This window comes from Ipomoea triloba, chromosome 13 (assembly GCF_003576645.1).
Source record: "Ipomoea triloba cultivar NCNSP0323 chromosome 13, ASM357664v1".
In the NCBI taxonomy this organism is placed as follows: Eukaryota; Viridiplantae; Streptophyta; class Magnoliopsida; order Solanales; family Convolvulaceae; genus Ipomoea; species Ipomoea triloba.
The window spans coordinates 6,572,043-6,587,461 of record NC_044928.1 but is presented as its reverse complement, the minus strand read 5'-3'; the positions used below and the strand labels follow the sequence as shown (position 1 = coordinate 6,587,461).

At 34.9% G+C, this 15,419-nt stretch overlaps 1 protein-coding gene across 6 annotated transcripts; it reads left to right on the top strand.

Moving 5' to 3' along the window:
- Positions 1–5,002: 5,002 nt before the first annotated feature.
- On the top strand, positions 5,003–13,914 carry LOC116001993 (putative late blight resistance protein homolog R1B-8). Of its 6 annotated transcripts, none has more exons than XM_031241994.1 (11): positions 5,003–9,166; positions 9,309–9,413; positions 9,859–10,030; positions 10,147–10,352; positions 11,055–11,272; positions 12,039–12,213; positions 12,651–12,747; positions 12,860–12,926; positions 13,157–13,235; positions 13,345–13,442; positions 13,564–13,914. In XM_031241994.1, exons 1-2 carry the CDS (start codon positions 5,048–5,050, stop codon positions 9,369–9,371), a joined length of 4,182 nt encoding a protein of 1,393 aa, XP_031097854.1. In that variant the 5' UTR covers positions 5,003–5,047; the 3' UTR covers positions 9,372–9,413; positions 9,859–10,030; positions 10,147–10,352; positions 11,055–11,272; positions 12,039–12,213; positions 12,651–12,747; positions 12,860–12,926; positions 13,157–13,235; positions 13,345–13,442; positions 13,564–13,914. The 6 variants fall into 6 exon arrangements, with proteins under 6 accessions (XP_031097854.1, XP_031097855.1, XP_031097853.1 ...); XM_031241995.1 differs by having other exon boundaries at positions 12,860–12,944; XM_031241993.1 differs by having other exon boundaries at positions 11,072–11,272; positions 12,860–13,235.
- The last annotated feature ends 1,505 nt before the right edge of the window (positions 13,915–15,419 follow it).

Below are 15,419 nucleotides of genomic sequence, written 5' to 3'. Positions count from 1 at the left end.
ATACCCAGCAATCAAATCCACATACCAAATAATTTCTCTATGGATATGCCTATTCTTACAAGTCTAGTCTTATATAGCTCCAACCATATTGTTATTCAAGTCACATTCAACTGAACTGTCAATTTTAAAATTTTCAAATACTAAATTACCTTCGTCTTGTTGATTTTAATTAGTTTATGTGAACAATAGAATTCTTGAGATGTTGATAGATGGTCATTAAAATATATATATATATATATATATATATATATATATATATATATATATATATATATATAGTTAGAGAGAGTAGATGTGGCATGCTCCTTAGGTGTGGCAGCAAATCAACGCTCAATATATATGTGTTAAAATACACACCATTTTACATACTAAAATGCACCAGAGGACAGATTAAACACATCATTCCACACTATAACCAAATGCACATATTCACTTAAAATGCATCAACATACGTAATAAAACGCATCATTCTACGTATTAATATGCATCACAACGTGTCTCATGTCAGATTATAAACATGCACTATTACGCATATTAGAAAACATATGCTAAAATATGCATCATTCTACGTATTAAAATGCACCACAACGTGTGTTAAAATGCACCACAACGTGTGTTAAAATGCACAATTCCACTTATTGAAAATCTCCATCCCAGATTATAAACATGCACTATTACACTTGTTAAAAAACATGGGTTAAAATACACATCATTCTAGGTATTAAAATGTACCAGAGGACGGATAAAACACACCATTCCACAACACAGTTACACACCATTGTACGTATGAAAATGCACCAGAAGATATATTAAAACACACAATTCCACAACACAGTTAAATGTACCACATTACGTAATAAAACGTACCACACCATGTACTAATATGCACAATTTCAATTCATGTAATATATATACTAAAATTACCATAACACCCTCCACTTAACATACACGAATTACAATTTCCTAAACACTAAGATTATATTGTCACCATTAGATTACTCCAATCCAACAACAAAAATGCAGCCACACGACCGCATGAGTGCTTCAGGCCACATATGAGTCAATGTCTCTCTCTCTCTATATATATATATATATATATATATATATATATATATATATATATATATATATAAAAGACCTCTGTTGTTTAATAGTAGTATACCATGTTGTTAACCTCTACTGTAAATAACATACAATAGACTTTTAAATAACAAGTAACAGACTTTTAACAAGTAGCAAACTTTGCAGTAGACTTTTAACAAGCATCAGACTTTGCAACAAACTTTTAACAAGCACCAGACTTTTAAAACTCGTTCTTCTAATTAACCAGAAGATCTCACCCAATCAAAATCAAATAACTTCAATAATATTTTTTACTAAACTTAAAATAACATTTTAACTTCACAACCCCCAAAATATTATCTAAGTTTAATAACATGTTTGAAATTTTCAAACATACATTTACTATATAAATCTCCAACAATGTGTTTGTTATTTTTAATCATTATATTTCATTACAAGTGGATACAATATAATTGGTCGGGATTCAAAATGAAATGAGTCATATTATATATACTTTTGTTACAAAATTTCATGCGACATGTCAAATATTGACCAGTTAATTATCTAATTAGGGATTCTATTTTCTCCTAATTTAACAATCAACAATTCACAACATGTCAAGTTAAGCGGCAAAGCTTTATCATCCGGTAACTTTAATTTTTATTTTCTTGATGAAATATACTTCAATTCATTAGTAAATTTTCAATAAATCACAACATATGGGTCTCTTAAACAAAACGAGATCTATCAGTAATGGTCTTGTCAACCTTTGTTTAGAGAGGTCTTTGTTGATATTTTATTGCTAATTAAGTTTTTTAGATACACACATATGAAGTATATGACTTTCTTAGACAAGAAAAGCAAATCTGACATGCGTTTCTCGTATAATACGAGAAACGCAAGTCGCACTTGCTTTTGTTGTTGCCAGAGATATTACTCTGACGAGAACAATACATGGATGTTCCACTTGCGTTAGTTTCTTGTATACGCTTTGACAGTCGTATTTAAATGAAAAAAATGATTTCAAAAATTTGAGAAACTCAAGTGTGATTTGCGTTTTGACCAAAAACTCAAGTCGTAAATAATTTTTTCTTTCTTTTGTCCAAAATTTAAAACATAATCATTTTTGTCGCTTGTTCATAGTCAAAAACCTCGGGTGTAAAGGGTGGTATGGGCAGAAGATGCATACAATAAGAAAAGTGATAATACTTACAAATTCTTTTCAGGATACGAATTGAAGAAACAAGTTAAGAGTGAGGTAAATATTCAATAGGAAGGTTAGGAAACCTAACCCAAACAAGGAGGCTCATTGTATTGTCCGTGGATGGATCGAAGTTAGGGTACCATTCCTTGACAACCAGATAATTGTCTAAGATCATCCATGGTCCTTATTGCTTTGTGTTGGCATACTATGTAGCCGAAGCAAATATAACTAAGTAGAAATCATTTTCGTTCTAAGGCTATCAGATCGAAATGGGCTTTAAGATTCCACATAGACTTCAGTTTTTTTGGAGATAATTATATCCAACCGACTTCCTTTACAGCTTGATGATAAGGGACTGCATCCAGGGCATTCTCTCCACTCTTGTGATCGAGGCAAGTGTTGGGGCGGTCCTTATCTTCCTCATCCTCGACGAAGATATCGTCATTTGACTCGTAAAGGGATGGGTTGTCAAGGACAATAGATGAACCAAAACCCACATTGGCAGCAAGCTTATATTTGTAGGATGGCATATTTAATTTGTATGTTCATTTGCATCGGGTTATCCAAGTTAGAGTTAGTCTCTGTTGAAATTTGTTTCTCTCCTTTCTCACTAACGTTGGGATCTTGTCCACCGTCGCTTTGAGCCAGGAGATCAAGCTGGTCTATCGGACTATCGTCGGCATGCTCCGATCCATCAGCTCGTCTGTTGATTCCATGTCTCTTCTCTTAGACTTCTTGACACTTCTTTCCAGAAGATCTTCGTCTTCCAAAGTTCACCGTAGGTTAGTGGAAGAGTTGCCCGAGAGAGAGACCTCCATTCCCGTTTTGTTTATTTCTATTTCAACCTTCACATTAGTGATTCAATTTCCCAAAGCTTGAAAAGATGACTTTGTTCCTGCCTTTGACTGAGAACTAACAAAAATCTAACTGAAGATCTAACAAGATAATGTTTTAGTAGTTAGGAGACCAAATTGAGCAAAAAATTAAATAAAAAATATTTTAAATTAAATTGCAAGACCAGCTCGTATTAACTCTAATTTTAATTATCAATTTTGATAGTGATGTATGGATATGGGTGGTATGGGCAGAAGATGCATAAAATAGGAAAAGTGATACATATTCTTTTCAAGATACGAATTGGAGAAAAAAGTTACGGGTGAGGTAGATTGCAAGAGAGATCAGATTAGATGACTTGTGTTGCTTTAACTTCTCTAATTGCCATTTGCCACCATTTGAGATCACATTTTTCTTAGGTTAAATCCTGGCAGAAGATTAAATCAATGCAAAAGAAAGAACAATAGATGGATTTGCTTACCGTCAAAATTCTGACAAAGAAGAAGAAGGAGATATCAACCTAATTCTTGAAATAGTAAATTTATATGCGTGTATTGAGATATACTCAGAACACTCCGTAGAAGATAGGCATAATATTCATTGACTATGAATTTTGGAGATTTTGATTTCTATTTCAACCTTTAACATAACTGTTCAATGTCCCAAAGTTTGTGAAGATTACTTTGTCTTTGTCTTTGACGGAGAACTAATGAAAATTTTAACTGAGGAACTAACAAGTAAGAAGGTAACTGATAGGATAATTGGGCATGCAGCACCCGACTTGAATCATCAGCACTGACCCGAAGGCAACAAACGGTCACCCGTTACACAAAGACAACGCATTGATGAGATGATAATTACTCCAATGGCTCTCCATTATTACGACCCAGCACTCAATGTATGCTCAACATTACTAGCACTCAATGTATGCTCACCATTACTAACACTCAATGTATCCATGCCAGGACTAAGAGTCCGTTACACTCACCAGAGGAAGAGTCGTTGTAGCCATAGTATAAGTAGTAGACTTGTGGTAAAGGATGGGGCGGGGGACTGGGTTTTCTGACACACAACACCAGTGTCCTAAAATACTATTGTACTAGAACTATTGTTATTACTTACTCTGTACTGCTCATTATACTTAGATCAATAATACAAAATACATACCGGTAACAACACTTAGGCCTTCCCATTAGCTTATTTTGGCACAAGATTTTAGGATAAAAAACTTAAGCATTGGTTTTTATACAAATGGGGGTGTTGCATTTTGGAGAAGTTTTTCTCCTCCAACACCCCACATATCACCAAATTAAAGATAAGTTTTCCTTTTTTATTGTTTTATTATTTTTGTTTCCTTATTTTTAACAAAATTTAAATATCTAATATATCTTTTAGAATTAAATTTAAAATGATTTAATTATAATTAAAATAAATATAAATAGAGAAACAACAAAAATATTTGTAGTTGTCAGTTTAATTAAATGTCATTACATTATTTAAATTAATTTTTATTAAAATTATAAATTTATAATTCAAATAAATAAAAAAATAATTAAAATACTCCGTATAAGATAGTTATGGTGGGTCCAAAAAAAACTTAAAACTAATGGGAAGAATGGTTTTTTGGGATTGAGTGAGATAGTAGATGATGCGGTGGATGCTTAGACCCACAAAAAATTTGAGAACAACCTCAAACTATTAACGAAGGCCATATTATGTGACTAAATTGAAAAAAAAAAGAATTAATTTTTTTTAAAGTAAATCACAATAGTCAAGACACCAGCTAAGTATTAATTCTATTTTAATAACAGAGTCAATTTTGATAGTGATGTATGCGGTCGGGTGCTATGGGTAGACGATGATAATAATTACAAATTCCTTTCCAGCTACGAAATGAAGAAACAAGCTAAGAGTGAGGTAGTTTGCAAGAGAGAGAGATCAGATTAGATGGCTTGTGTTGCTTTAACTTCTCTCATTTCCACCATTGAGCTTGAATTTCTGGAACCCACCTCCAGGGTGAGGGAGTCTCTCCGTGATCGAGCACCAATCAAGCCTTTGGTTGCAACCCTTTCTTCTTGGAAATTCATTTTCCAGTTGGAATCCAGTGATGCATTGAGAGATTTGGAATTCCAAATCAGAGAGTTTGCCCTCAAAGCTGAAGATGACATCGAAATACATCTCAGCAACTTTGTTCTAGCCAAAGACACGGAGCACGAGGAAGAAGCTTCCCAGGAACTCTATCAAACCTTGCAAGAAGCGGCCGAAATTGCAGCACAGATTTCCGACAAAGAGGAAGTGCGTGAGAGAGGGAGGGAGGTGGCTTGTAATGCTTTAACTTCTCTCATCTCAACCATCCAGCATCTGTTTCTACAACGCACCCATTTTTTGAGAGTTTCTCGCTATGATCAACCACGACTCGTATCTTTCCTTGGGAACCTTTCTTCTTTCCAAGCCTTTCTCCAGAAGAAGAAGAAACCCAGTGGTGATGATGGTGGTGCACTCAGACTCAGAGATTTGGAAATCCAAATCAGAGACTTTGCACTCGAAACACAAGATGCCATCGTGTATAGAGAAGTTGCTCCCCATCAACTCCGTCAAACTTGGCTTGAAGCTGCAAAAAATGTAACAGATCTGTTGAAGATTCTAACCGGGGAAAATGAGTCGCATTTAAGTGATGGAGAGATGGCTAGTGCTGCTTTAACTATTCTCATTGCAAAATTTAAGTATTACTTTTTGCAAATCTTCCCAAGTGTTTATGATCGTGATAAAGCAACAATGATATATTTCTTAGCAAACCTTTATTCTCTGCAAGTCTGCGTAATGCAGATGAAATCCAATGGTGCTGCTGCTGCAATCAAAATCAGAGACTTCGCACTCAAAGCTGTAGATGACATCGAAATACAGCTAAAAACATTTCCTCGAGCGAAATACGCTGAGCGTGAAAGAAAAGCTTTCCAGAGACTCTGTCAAACCTTGCTAGAAGCAGCTGAAATTGCAGCAAAGTTATTGAAAATTATCCACAAAGAAGAACAGTATGAGAGAAAGAGGGTGATGACTTGTGGAATCAAATCCACTTTATTGGAACATTCTTCTCTGCAAGTCTTTCTGAGATTAAATACTTTCATGACAAAATTTTATTATGACTTTTTGCATTCCACCCCTATAGTGCCTCTTGATGATGAAGCAGCAATGATATCTTTCTTCCAAAACCTTTCTTCTTTGCAAGACTACTTACTACAGAAGGAGTCTAGTGGTGGTGGTGGTGGTGGTGCTACAATCGATGATTTGGAAACCGAAATCAGATACTTTGTAATCGAGGTAGGAGATGACGTTGAAACACAAGTAAAAAATTTAGTTCAGGCCAAACACGAAGCTGAATATCAAGAACAAGCTTCCCAGCTAAATCAAACCTTGCAAGAAGCAGCTGAAACTGTAGAAGAGTTGTTAATGAGTATCAACAGTGAAAAAGAGTGTAAAACTGATTTAGAGATAGCTTGTGATGCTTTAAGTAGTCTCATGGGAACAATTGAAGAGTTTCTATATGCTGAAGTAGCAACGAAATCTTTCCTGAAGTCTCCTCATGATAAAGCAGGAATCAAATCTAATTTATTGGGAAAGCTCTTTTCTTTGCAAGTCTTTCTGCAGAAGGAATCAAATGGTGGAGCTGCTACAATGAAATATTTGGAAACTAAAATCAAAGACTTTACACTCAAAGCTAAAGATGACATCAAAATACAACTATACAATTTTCTACAGGCCAAAGACACAGAGTATGAAGAAAAAGTTTCCCATGAACTTTATCACACCATGCAAGAAGCAGCAGAAAGCGCAGCAGAGTTGTTGAAGATAATCAACAGTAGAAGCAATGAAGTTGATGACGCAAATGAAACTCAACCTTCAAATACTTGGTTAAAACATGCCTCCAGGTCTGCGAATGTTGAGTCTGATGGATCCTCGCATGGCCTTCTAATGCCTGGGGGCAGAATGGTTGGTCGTCACCATGATTGTAGAGTGATAAAGGACCAACTATTTAGTGCTGAAGAACTAAAGGTAATCTCAATTGTTGGAATGGTGGGTATTGGAAAGACTACTGTAGCAAAAAATGTCTATGAAGATCCATCAGTTGCATCGCGTTTTGATGTAAGAGGTTGGGTTACTATACCTCAAGACTACGATAAGAGTCGAATGCTAAGCGACCTTCTTCAGTCAATTATGCCAGCAGAGCGAAATGTAATTAAAAAGAGAGGCACTCCAGATGAACTAGAAATGCAGGTACGTGAATGCTTACGTCGTTGGAGGTATTTAATTGTTTTGGACAACCTTTTGAGCAATCAAGCTTGGATTGACATCATACAGTGCCTTCCTGATTACTGCCGTGGAAGTTGCATATTACTAACCACTAGTCACTTAAACCGATATGACTACCAAAACAAGTATATCCATAACCTGACTTTGCTAGATCCAAAAGGAAGCTGGGAACTATTTGGTAATATCCTTTCTATTGAAGAGCACTTGGCCCCTAAGTTTGAAAAAATTAGGAACCATGTTGTGGAGAAATGTGATGGATTACCACAATTAATTGTTGAAGTTGCAAAGCGTTTATCTAAATGCAACAACATACAACAAGGGTGGAAGAAGATTGAAAAGCAATTAGAGTCATTGGGACTTCTAGATCGCAATGCACTCAGTTTTAGTTACAACATGTTACCACATCATTTGAAAGTTTGCTTTCTATACTTTGGAGTCTTCCCAAAACGTAAAAAAATTCTTGTTAAAATGCTTATAAGGTTGTGGATTGCCGAGGGATTTTTGAAGCCATTGAAACATAATGAGTTAGAAGATCAAGCGTATGAGTACTTACAAGAGCTTATTGATAGAAGTCTTCTCTTAATTGAAGATCGAAGTTGTAATGGCAAAATAAAGACTTGTAGAATGCACAGTGCCTTACATTGCTTCTGTGTAGGAGAAGCTCAAAAAGGAGGTATTTTATGTGCAGTAAATACTCAGCAACATTCAGGATTATCATTAAAATCATTTACAAATTCCTGTCGTTGGCTAAGTTCTTACTCACACAGTTTTGACTATTATGTGCTCTTTGGTACGAACATCCCTCGCTCCATTTTCTTATTTCTTGAAAATCCTGAAATGTTTGTTCCTCCCAAACTGTTAAGAGTTTTGGCTTTTGATACTTCTATATCACTTCAAAGAGTGCCAGTGCAATTAGGAGGTTTAGTTTTTCTGAGATACTTATCCATAACACAATGGTTTGAGGATCTGGATGATGTAGTGTCAAATAATCCAAATTTAGAGACACTTGTTGTTTCCGGTAATGGAGCACCAACTATCCATTTGCCATCTAGTATTTGGAAGCCACCACAGTTAAAGCATCTCGCACTTGGCAATTCATATACGGTAGATCCTCCAAGTGCAGATAAAATGAATTTACAAACATTATCTTGGGTGGTGAGACCACTTCATTGCAGAAAACAGGTGTACAGCAAGTTCCCTAACATAAAAAATCTGAAAATTTTGCTGAAGGATGACATAGAACCCAGTTACATTGGAGGAAGTTGCAGCAATCCTATTATTTCGGACCATTTTGACTATTTGAAAGCGGTTGAGAAGCTTAGCATTTCGGTTTCTATTGGTTGCAATGCAGCCCTTCCAGAACAGTGTATGTATCCCTCAAGACTGGAGAAGTTGAAGTTGAGTGGGACCAATATTTCAGAGAGGGATTTAAATGTAATTGCCATGTTACCCGGGCTTAAGGTGCTCAAGTTGGAAAATGCATTCCGTGGAACAGTATGGGAAGTAGCTGAAGGAGGATTTTGTAAATTAATATTCTTGCTCCTTGAAGCTAAAGAACTCAAGCAGTGGGTAGCTAACTTACGTGAACACTTTAAGGAGCTCCGACACTTAGTCTTAAGATCTTGTAATTGTTTGGAACAGATGCCAATGGATTTTGCTGGTTACAAGTTGGAGTCAATTGAGTTGGTGGGGTGTCACAATTCCCTTGTTGCTTCTGCCATGCAGTTACAACAGAAGAGAAGATCCAAGGATCTTGAGGTTAGGAGCTAAAGCAGTTTCATTCTTTATTTTTATTTGTTTTCTATTCAATGCTGATTTTTTTTTTTAAATTATTTTTTACAAAATTGGTTACTATTTTATTTTTCTGATCTTATTTCGTTTTCTTCGTTATTTTTCGCAGATCAAAATTTTGGACCCTAAATCTGATGAATCACAGAATACACATACAGAGGTGTCTATGTAAGACGAATTGGGCAGCCTCATAGGATATAACTGTTAGAAAATGGTATGTGTTAGGTTACAAGTGCTGATTTTTCAATTGTGTAAACTTTGCATTTAGAATCAGGCTTGTAGAATTGTATATAAAAAATACAAATTCATATTTATAATTTAGAATAATATCATTCTATGACCAAGTTATAACATGAAAGAACATCACGGGTGGGGGTGGGAATGGTATTGCTTACTTGCACAGATATATTGAAGGTTTAATTTGGTTGTTTCCTTGGACCTCAGCTCTGGAAATGTGCAGTCAAGATGACACTATGAATTATGATCTAATTCAATAACATAATTGAAAGATGCAGTATTGCTTAACCTGGTTTTGTCACTGTAGTGTTGTCAAGGCGATTAAATAGCTCATGTAGTTACTTTCTTTGGTTAAAAGTTAATGATTCCTCATGAATGCAATAAACTAACTACAACGTCATTATGCATGATTACTACTGCAGAGTATCCAGAAGTTGGTAATAGATGGTACTAAAACATGAGCTCAGGAGCTTTCTGTCAAAAACACAGAGATTGACTTTTTATCACCAAACATTGTGAAACAGATTTAATGTTGATGTTTCGTCCTTTTGAAGAAATTATGTTGGTGACTGGGGCAAGTTGCCTGCCAAGCAGGTAAATTCATATTTCATCTAGTGCCTATATGGGATGATTAATATACTACTTCACATCTCTGTTTCTGTTTATATTATGTTTTGCAATTAATCCCAAGTACAAATATGCGTTTGCAGGTTGGTATATGCTAATTGAATACCATTTTGAAAAATTGTCAAGCTAGGAAGCTGCTAGTCTCAAGTATTGAAGATCTAGAGATAAGGCCCTTACCCCAAAAAAAGCCCGCTCCTTGGCGGGTTGCTATTTTCAAAACCCACCCCCTACCTAAATAGGGGTTGGGGCGGGGCGGGCTGGCGGGCAAAGCCCGTTTCTACCGCTCTAGGTAAGGGGAATTGTTTGGTTATTGCCTTAATGCCTTCCAATAGAAGGACATGTTCTTACTAAACTTGGCGGATTAATATTGATTTGCAAGGCTAAGTATACTTCTTAAAACTTCTTCATGAGATTGATTGCATCCATTTCATGCATTCTGTAAGGTATTAAATCAAAGATTTTACTTAGATCTTGGTTTCTAAATTCTAAGAGACCGCTTTCAAATCCTGTAGTTAGTTTTCAAGTGATTTTTTTCTTTACCAATTTCTTTTAAGCTACTGAATGCTCTAGACTACAGATGCATCATGTTCTTGAAATTACTTGCAAAAATTGTATTCTTCAAAGAGGTCCTGCCAAATAAGCATGCCTTTCCCCAACAGAGTATGAGAAGTTTAAGAGAGAAATTACATTAGGCTGATGTTTCTTTGTACTTTAATTTCATAACTATTGAACCACATTCATAAACTATTAATTATATTCTATTAATTCGAAGATAAAATAGGATTACTATTTCAGTTAGGAAAAATCACCTAGGATAAATGGATGAAACGTTCAATTTGCCAACAACTAACAATATGAAATAAAAAATGGGGAAGCTGTATTTCCCTAGAATCATAGAATGAAATTATCTCACAAACGTACACTCCTCTACAGTTGCTAACAATTCTACAATTTGTTTTTATGATAATGTGTTATGTTGCATTCTTTTCAGTGTAATTGTGTAAACAGGGTTGTGAGGAGAGTTTGAAAAGGTTTACCAGTGACTTGGAGAATGGCTTCTATTGGAAAAGTATGGAAGAGTTGCTTTGGTGTTTTACAGAAATTTTGAGCCTGCGGTCAATTAAGTTGGATCAGTGTGGTCCTTCTGCTGTTGCTTTTGCTAAGCAGATTTGAGACTGGCAAGTTGAAATGGGAAACTGCATTTTTGAGGTTAGAATCTACAGCATGTGATCCATTCTCAATTATGTAATTCTTTGCTATTCCATATGGATGCTAACTTTCTTTACAAACTTGTTATTATTTCTTTTTTTGATTTGATGTCATTTTGTTTTCTATATTTTGCTCTATTTTTTCATAGATCAAAATCCCTGAATATGATGGATCACAAATAGAAGATTCTGTATTAGGTGACTTGAATTGGTCGGGCTCACAGTGAATTAAAAGTTATTTAAAATGGTATTGTGAGGCTTCATTTGTCTTTGTATCTGCATGCCAAATGAAATGAAATGATGTTGCTGCCTTGTTCAGATAATTGAAGGTTACAAATGATAATTGCTCTTGATTGACAAACAAAGTTTTAATGGCAAAATCAAGACTTGTAGAATGCATAGTGCCTTGCATAGCTTCTGTGTAGAAGAACCTCAGAAAGAAGGCATTTTATGTGTAGTAAATACTCAACAACATTCAAAGGATTGCCATTAAAAGTGGTTGCAAATTCCTGTTGTTGGCTAAGATTTTACTCACACTTCTGCCATTAAAAGTGTCGCAGTTCCCCTATAACTTCTGCCAAACGAATTTAAGATGAGCAACAGGATTGTGGAAACGATATTTTAGAGGCTAGAAGCAAAAGTGCTACTCAGTCTTGATTTTTTACTCTGTATTTCTTTTCTATTAAATGATGACTTTCTTTACAAAATCGGTTACTATTTCTTTTTCTGATCTCATTCTGTTTTCGATCTACATTGTTTTTTCATAGGTCAAAATCCGGGGCACTGTATATGATGAATCACAGAGTACAGATACACAAGTGTCTGCAGAAGAAGACATAGGCTCCGGCTTTCAACATGCTCTCGGAGTGAATTACTGTTAACGTACTGTTGTTACAAATGATACATGGGCTCCGGCTTTCAAATCCTGTAGTCTGTTTTCAGGTGATGTTCTTTTTTATCCATATCATTTTATTTTAAGCTACTGAATGCTTCAAACTATAGATGTATTGTATTCTTGAAATAGCTTAGCTTGCAGAAAAATTGTATTCTTAAATAAATATGCTTTTCCCCAACAGAGAATAAAATGTTGTTTAGCAGAGTGATTATATTAGACTGATGTTGCTTTGTATTTTAATTTCATAACTATTCAACCACATTCATCAAATGCTAATCATATATCAAATAGGTTCCTATTTTTGTTAGGAGTTTTATGTGATTCTTTAAATCTGCAAACAAGTGCAAAGTTATAGATATGGATATGGTGAAGAGAAAGTAGAGTACATGATATACATTACTGATTGAAATGGTTTTGATGTAAGAATTTGAAGGATGACACTATGGACAAATTCAATAACATAAATTCATGTGTATGTATACAGATACATTTCTGCCAATTATTGTTGTACTTGGTTTTGTCACTATAGTATTGTCGAGGAAATGGGGAGCTGCTAGTGCTCAAGTATTGAAGATCTACGGGTAAGAGGAATTGCTTGGTTATTTCGTTCTACCTTTGGATAATTGGTATTGATTTGCAAGGCTAAGTATAATTCTACAAACTTCTTCATGAGATTGGTAACATCCATTTCAGGCACTTCGTAAGGCATCAAATCAAATATTTCACAGTGATCCTGGTTTCAAAAACGAGGCTTTTAAATGTTGTAATCAGTCTTCATGTAATTTTTTTTAGCATTTTATTTTAAGCAACTGATTCTCTAGACTACAGACGTATTGTATTCTTGAAATGGCTTGCAGAAAAATTGTATTCTTCAAAGAAGTTGCAGAGCCTGTGGAATAAGCATGCCGTTCTCCAATTAAGAAATTATTAGTAGACTGATGTTGCTTTGTATCTTATCTTTTTGACAGACAAATAGTTTCTCATTTGCAGGCGATTAAAGATGATTTAGAGCCCTATGTCACTTGTTGATCGGGAAGGGCTGCATCCATTACGATGAAGAATGTTTGAGGTTAGAAGCTACGTACAACATGCTTCATTCTTATTTTTTTTTACTTTCTTTATAAAAGTCTTTACTATTTCTTTATCTAATCTTATTTCGTTTTCTTATTTTTTCGTAGATTAAAATCATCAGGCTTGAATATGAGGAATCACCGTATCCACATGTAGAAGACGACTTGACCAAGCTCACAGTGAATTTACTGCTTTTTGAAAAATGGTACTTATGCAGAGACATATTGCAATATACTGTTTGATCTATTATAAAACACGACTAGTATAGTTTTCTGGTTTCTCATTCAAAAGATATTCTTTGACAGCCAAATATTTCTCATTTGCAGGGCATTAAGGATAAACTTTCTCAATCCCAGATAATAGAAAGATGGAGTATGATCAGACCCGATTTTGTGAATATGTTGCATAGTACTCCCAAGAAATGGATAGCTGAATTGTTACCATGTTTGGTCAAGATGCTATTGCAAGTATCCAACATATGCTAATAGATGGTGTTGAAACACAAGCTAATATGCTTCCTGTCATTTGTGAAACCCCCTCTTGCCAGTATGCTTGAGTTAAACTAATTTTGATGGTTTTCAAAGGATTCATGTTGGTAGTTGTAACAAGCAAGTTTATCTTCCATCTGGTGCCTTTTATGAGATGATGATATGAGTATATGACTTTACATCTAGCTTTCTTTTCTGATTTGCAATTGATTTTTTGTTTGCAGATTGGTGTGGTAATTGAATATGTTGCAGAAAATTTTCTATTCATGATTATCAAGATTTTTGGCTATCTAAAAACGCCTCACATTCACCTCTTTATAGATATGCCTCACACAACCCTGCTAAGTGCTAATCTTGCTAGCTTCTTGCAAGTTCCCAGTGGCCCAATTAGGAGATTTAGCTTTTTTGAGATATATATCCATAACACATGGTTCAATGATCTAGATGATGTAGTGTCAAATAATCTAAATTTAGAGACACTTATCATTTCTGGTAGTGGAGCACCGACTGTCCATTGGCATCCAGTATTTGGAAGCCACCACACTTGAGACATCTCTCGAACTTGGCAATTCATATATGGTAGATTCTCCAAATGTAGATAAAAAGAATTTACAAACATTATCTTGGGTGGTGAGCCTAATACATTGTAGAAAAAAAGGTGTACAACAAGTTCCCTAACATAAAAAAAAGCTAAAAATATTGTTAAAGAATGACATAGAGTCCCCCAGTCACATTGGAGGATATTACATCAATTCTATTATTTTTTGGATCATTTCAAGTATTTGGGAGGGGTTGAGAAGCTTAACATTTCGGTATCTATTAGTTGCAATGCTATCCTTCTAGAAGAGTGTATGTATCCTTCATGACTGAAGAAGTTGAAATTGAATGGGATTACTATTTGTGAGAAGGATTTATATGTAATTGCAAAGTTACCCAAGCTTATATATGGTGCTCAAGTTAGAAAATTTCTTCCATGAAACAGTACGAAACTTAATTAATAACTAAATGAAGATTTCTGACCTATATTAGTATTCTTGCTCATTGAGGCTAAAGAACTGAAGCAGTGGGTAGTTGGACAGAAGCTCTTTTAGATGCTCAGGCACATAGGCTTGAGATCATGCAATTGTTTGTAACAAATGTTCATGGCTGTAGTCAACTCAATTGGAAGGGTGGGGTGTCATTCTTCCCTTGTGGCTTCTGAAGAAAAGATCCAAGCATCTTAAGGAGGATCTTGAGGTTAGAAGCTAAAGCTTGTTTCCTTTTAATTTTTGATTCAAAGCTAACTTTCTTTACAAGATTGAGTTAGATATATAGTATTTCTTTTCTCTGATCTCATTTGTTTTTCACAAATCAAAATCTTTTCTTGGATCTGAATATGATGACTCACAGAATACACATACATACAGAAGTGTCTATGTAAGATGACTTGGCCAGCCAACCTCATAGTAAATTAATTGTTAGAAAATGGTATGTGTTAGGTCACACGTGATGATTTTTCCATTGTATAATTTTTTGCATTTTTTAGAGTACGTTACATCCCACTTTATTTTATTTTATCCAAACTAATTATACAATCCTATCTTGGTTTGGGCTTACACTAGAGTCAGGCTTAACTTGTATAGTTGCATATACAAAAAGTAAATTTATTGGTTAAGATTTAATGATTCTTCATTAATGGAAGAAACCTGCAAATC

Bases quoted from the DNA above. Each gene is read 5' to 3' on its own strand.
- LOC116001993 (XM_031241993.1), top strand. From the start codon at position 5,048: ATGGCTTGTGTTGCTTTAACTTCTCTCATTTCCACCATTGAGCTTGAA. The intron at 9,167-9,308 runs GTTAGGAGCTAA...TATTTTTCGCAG, and splicing joins GAAGATCCAAGGATCTTGAG to ATCAAAATTTTGGACCCTAA.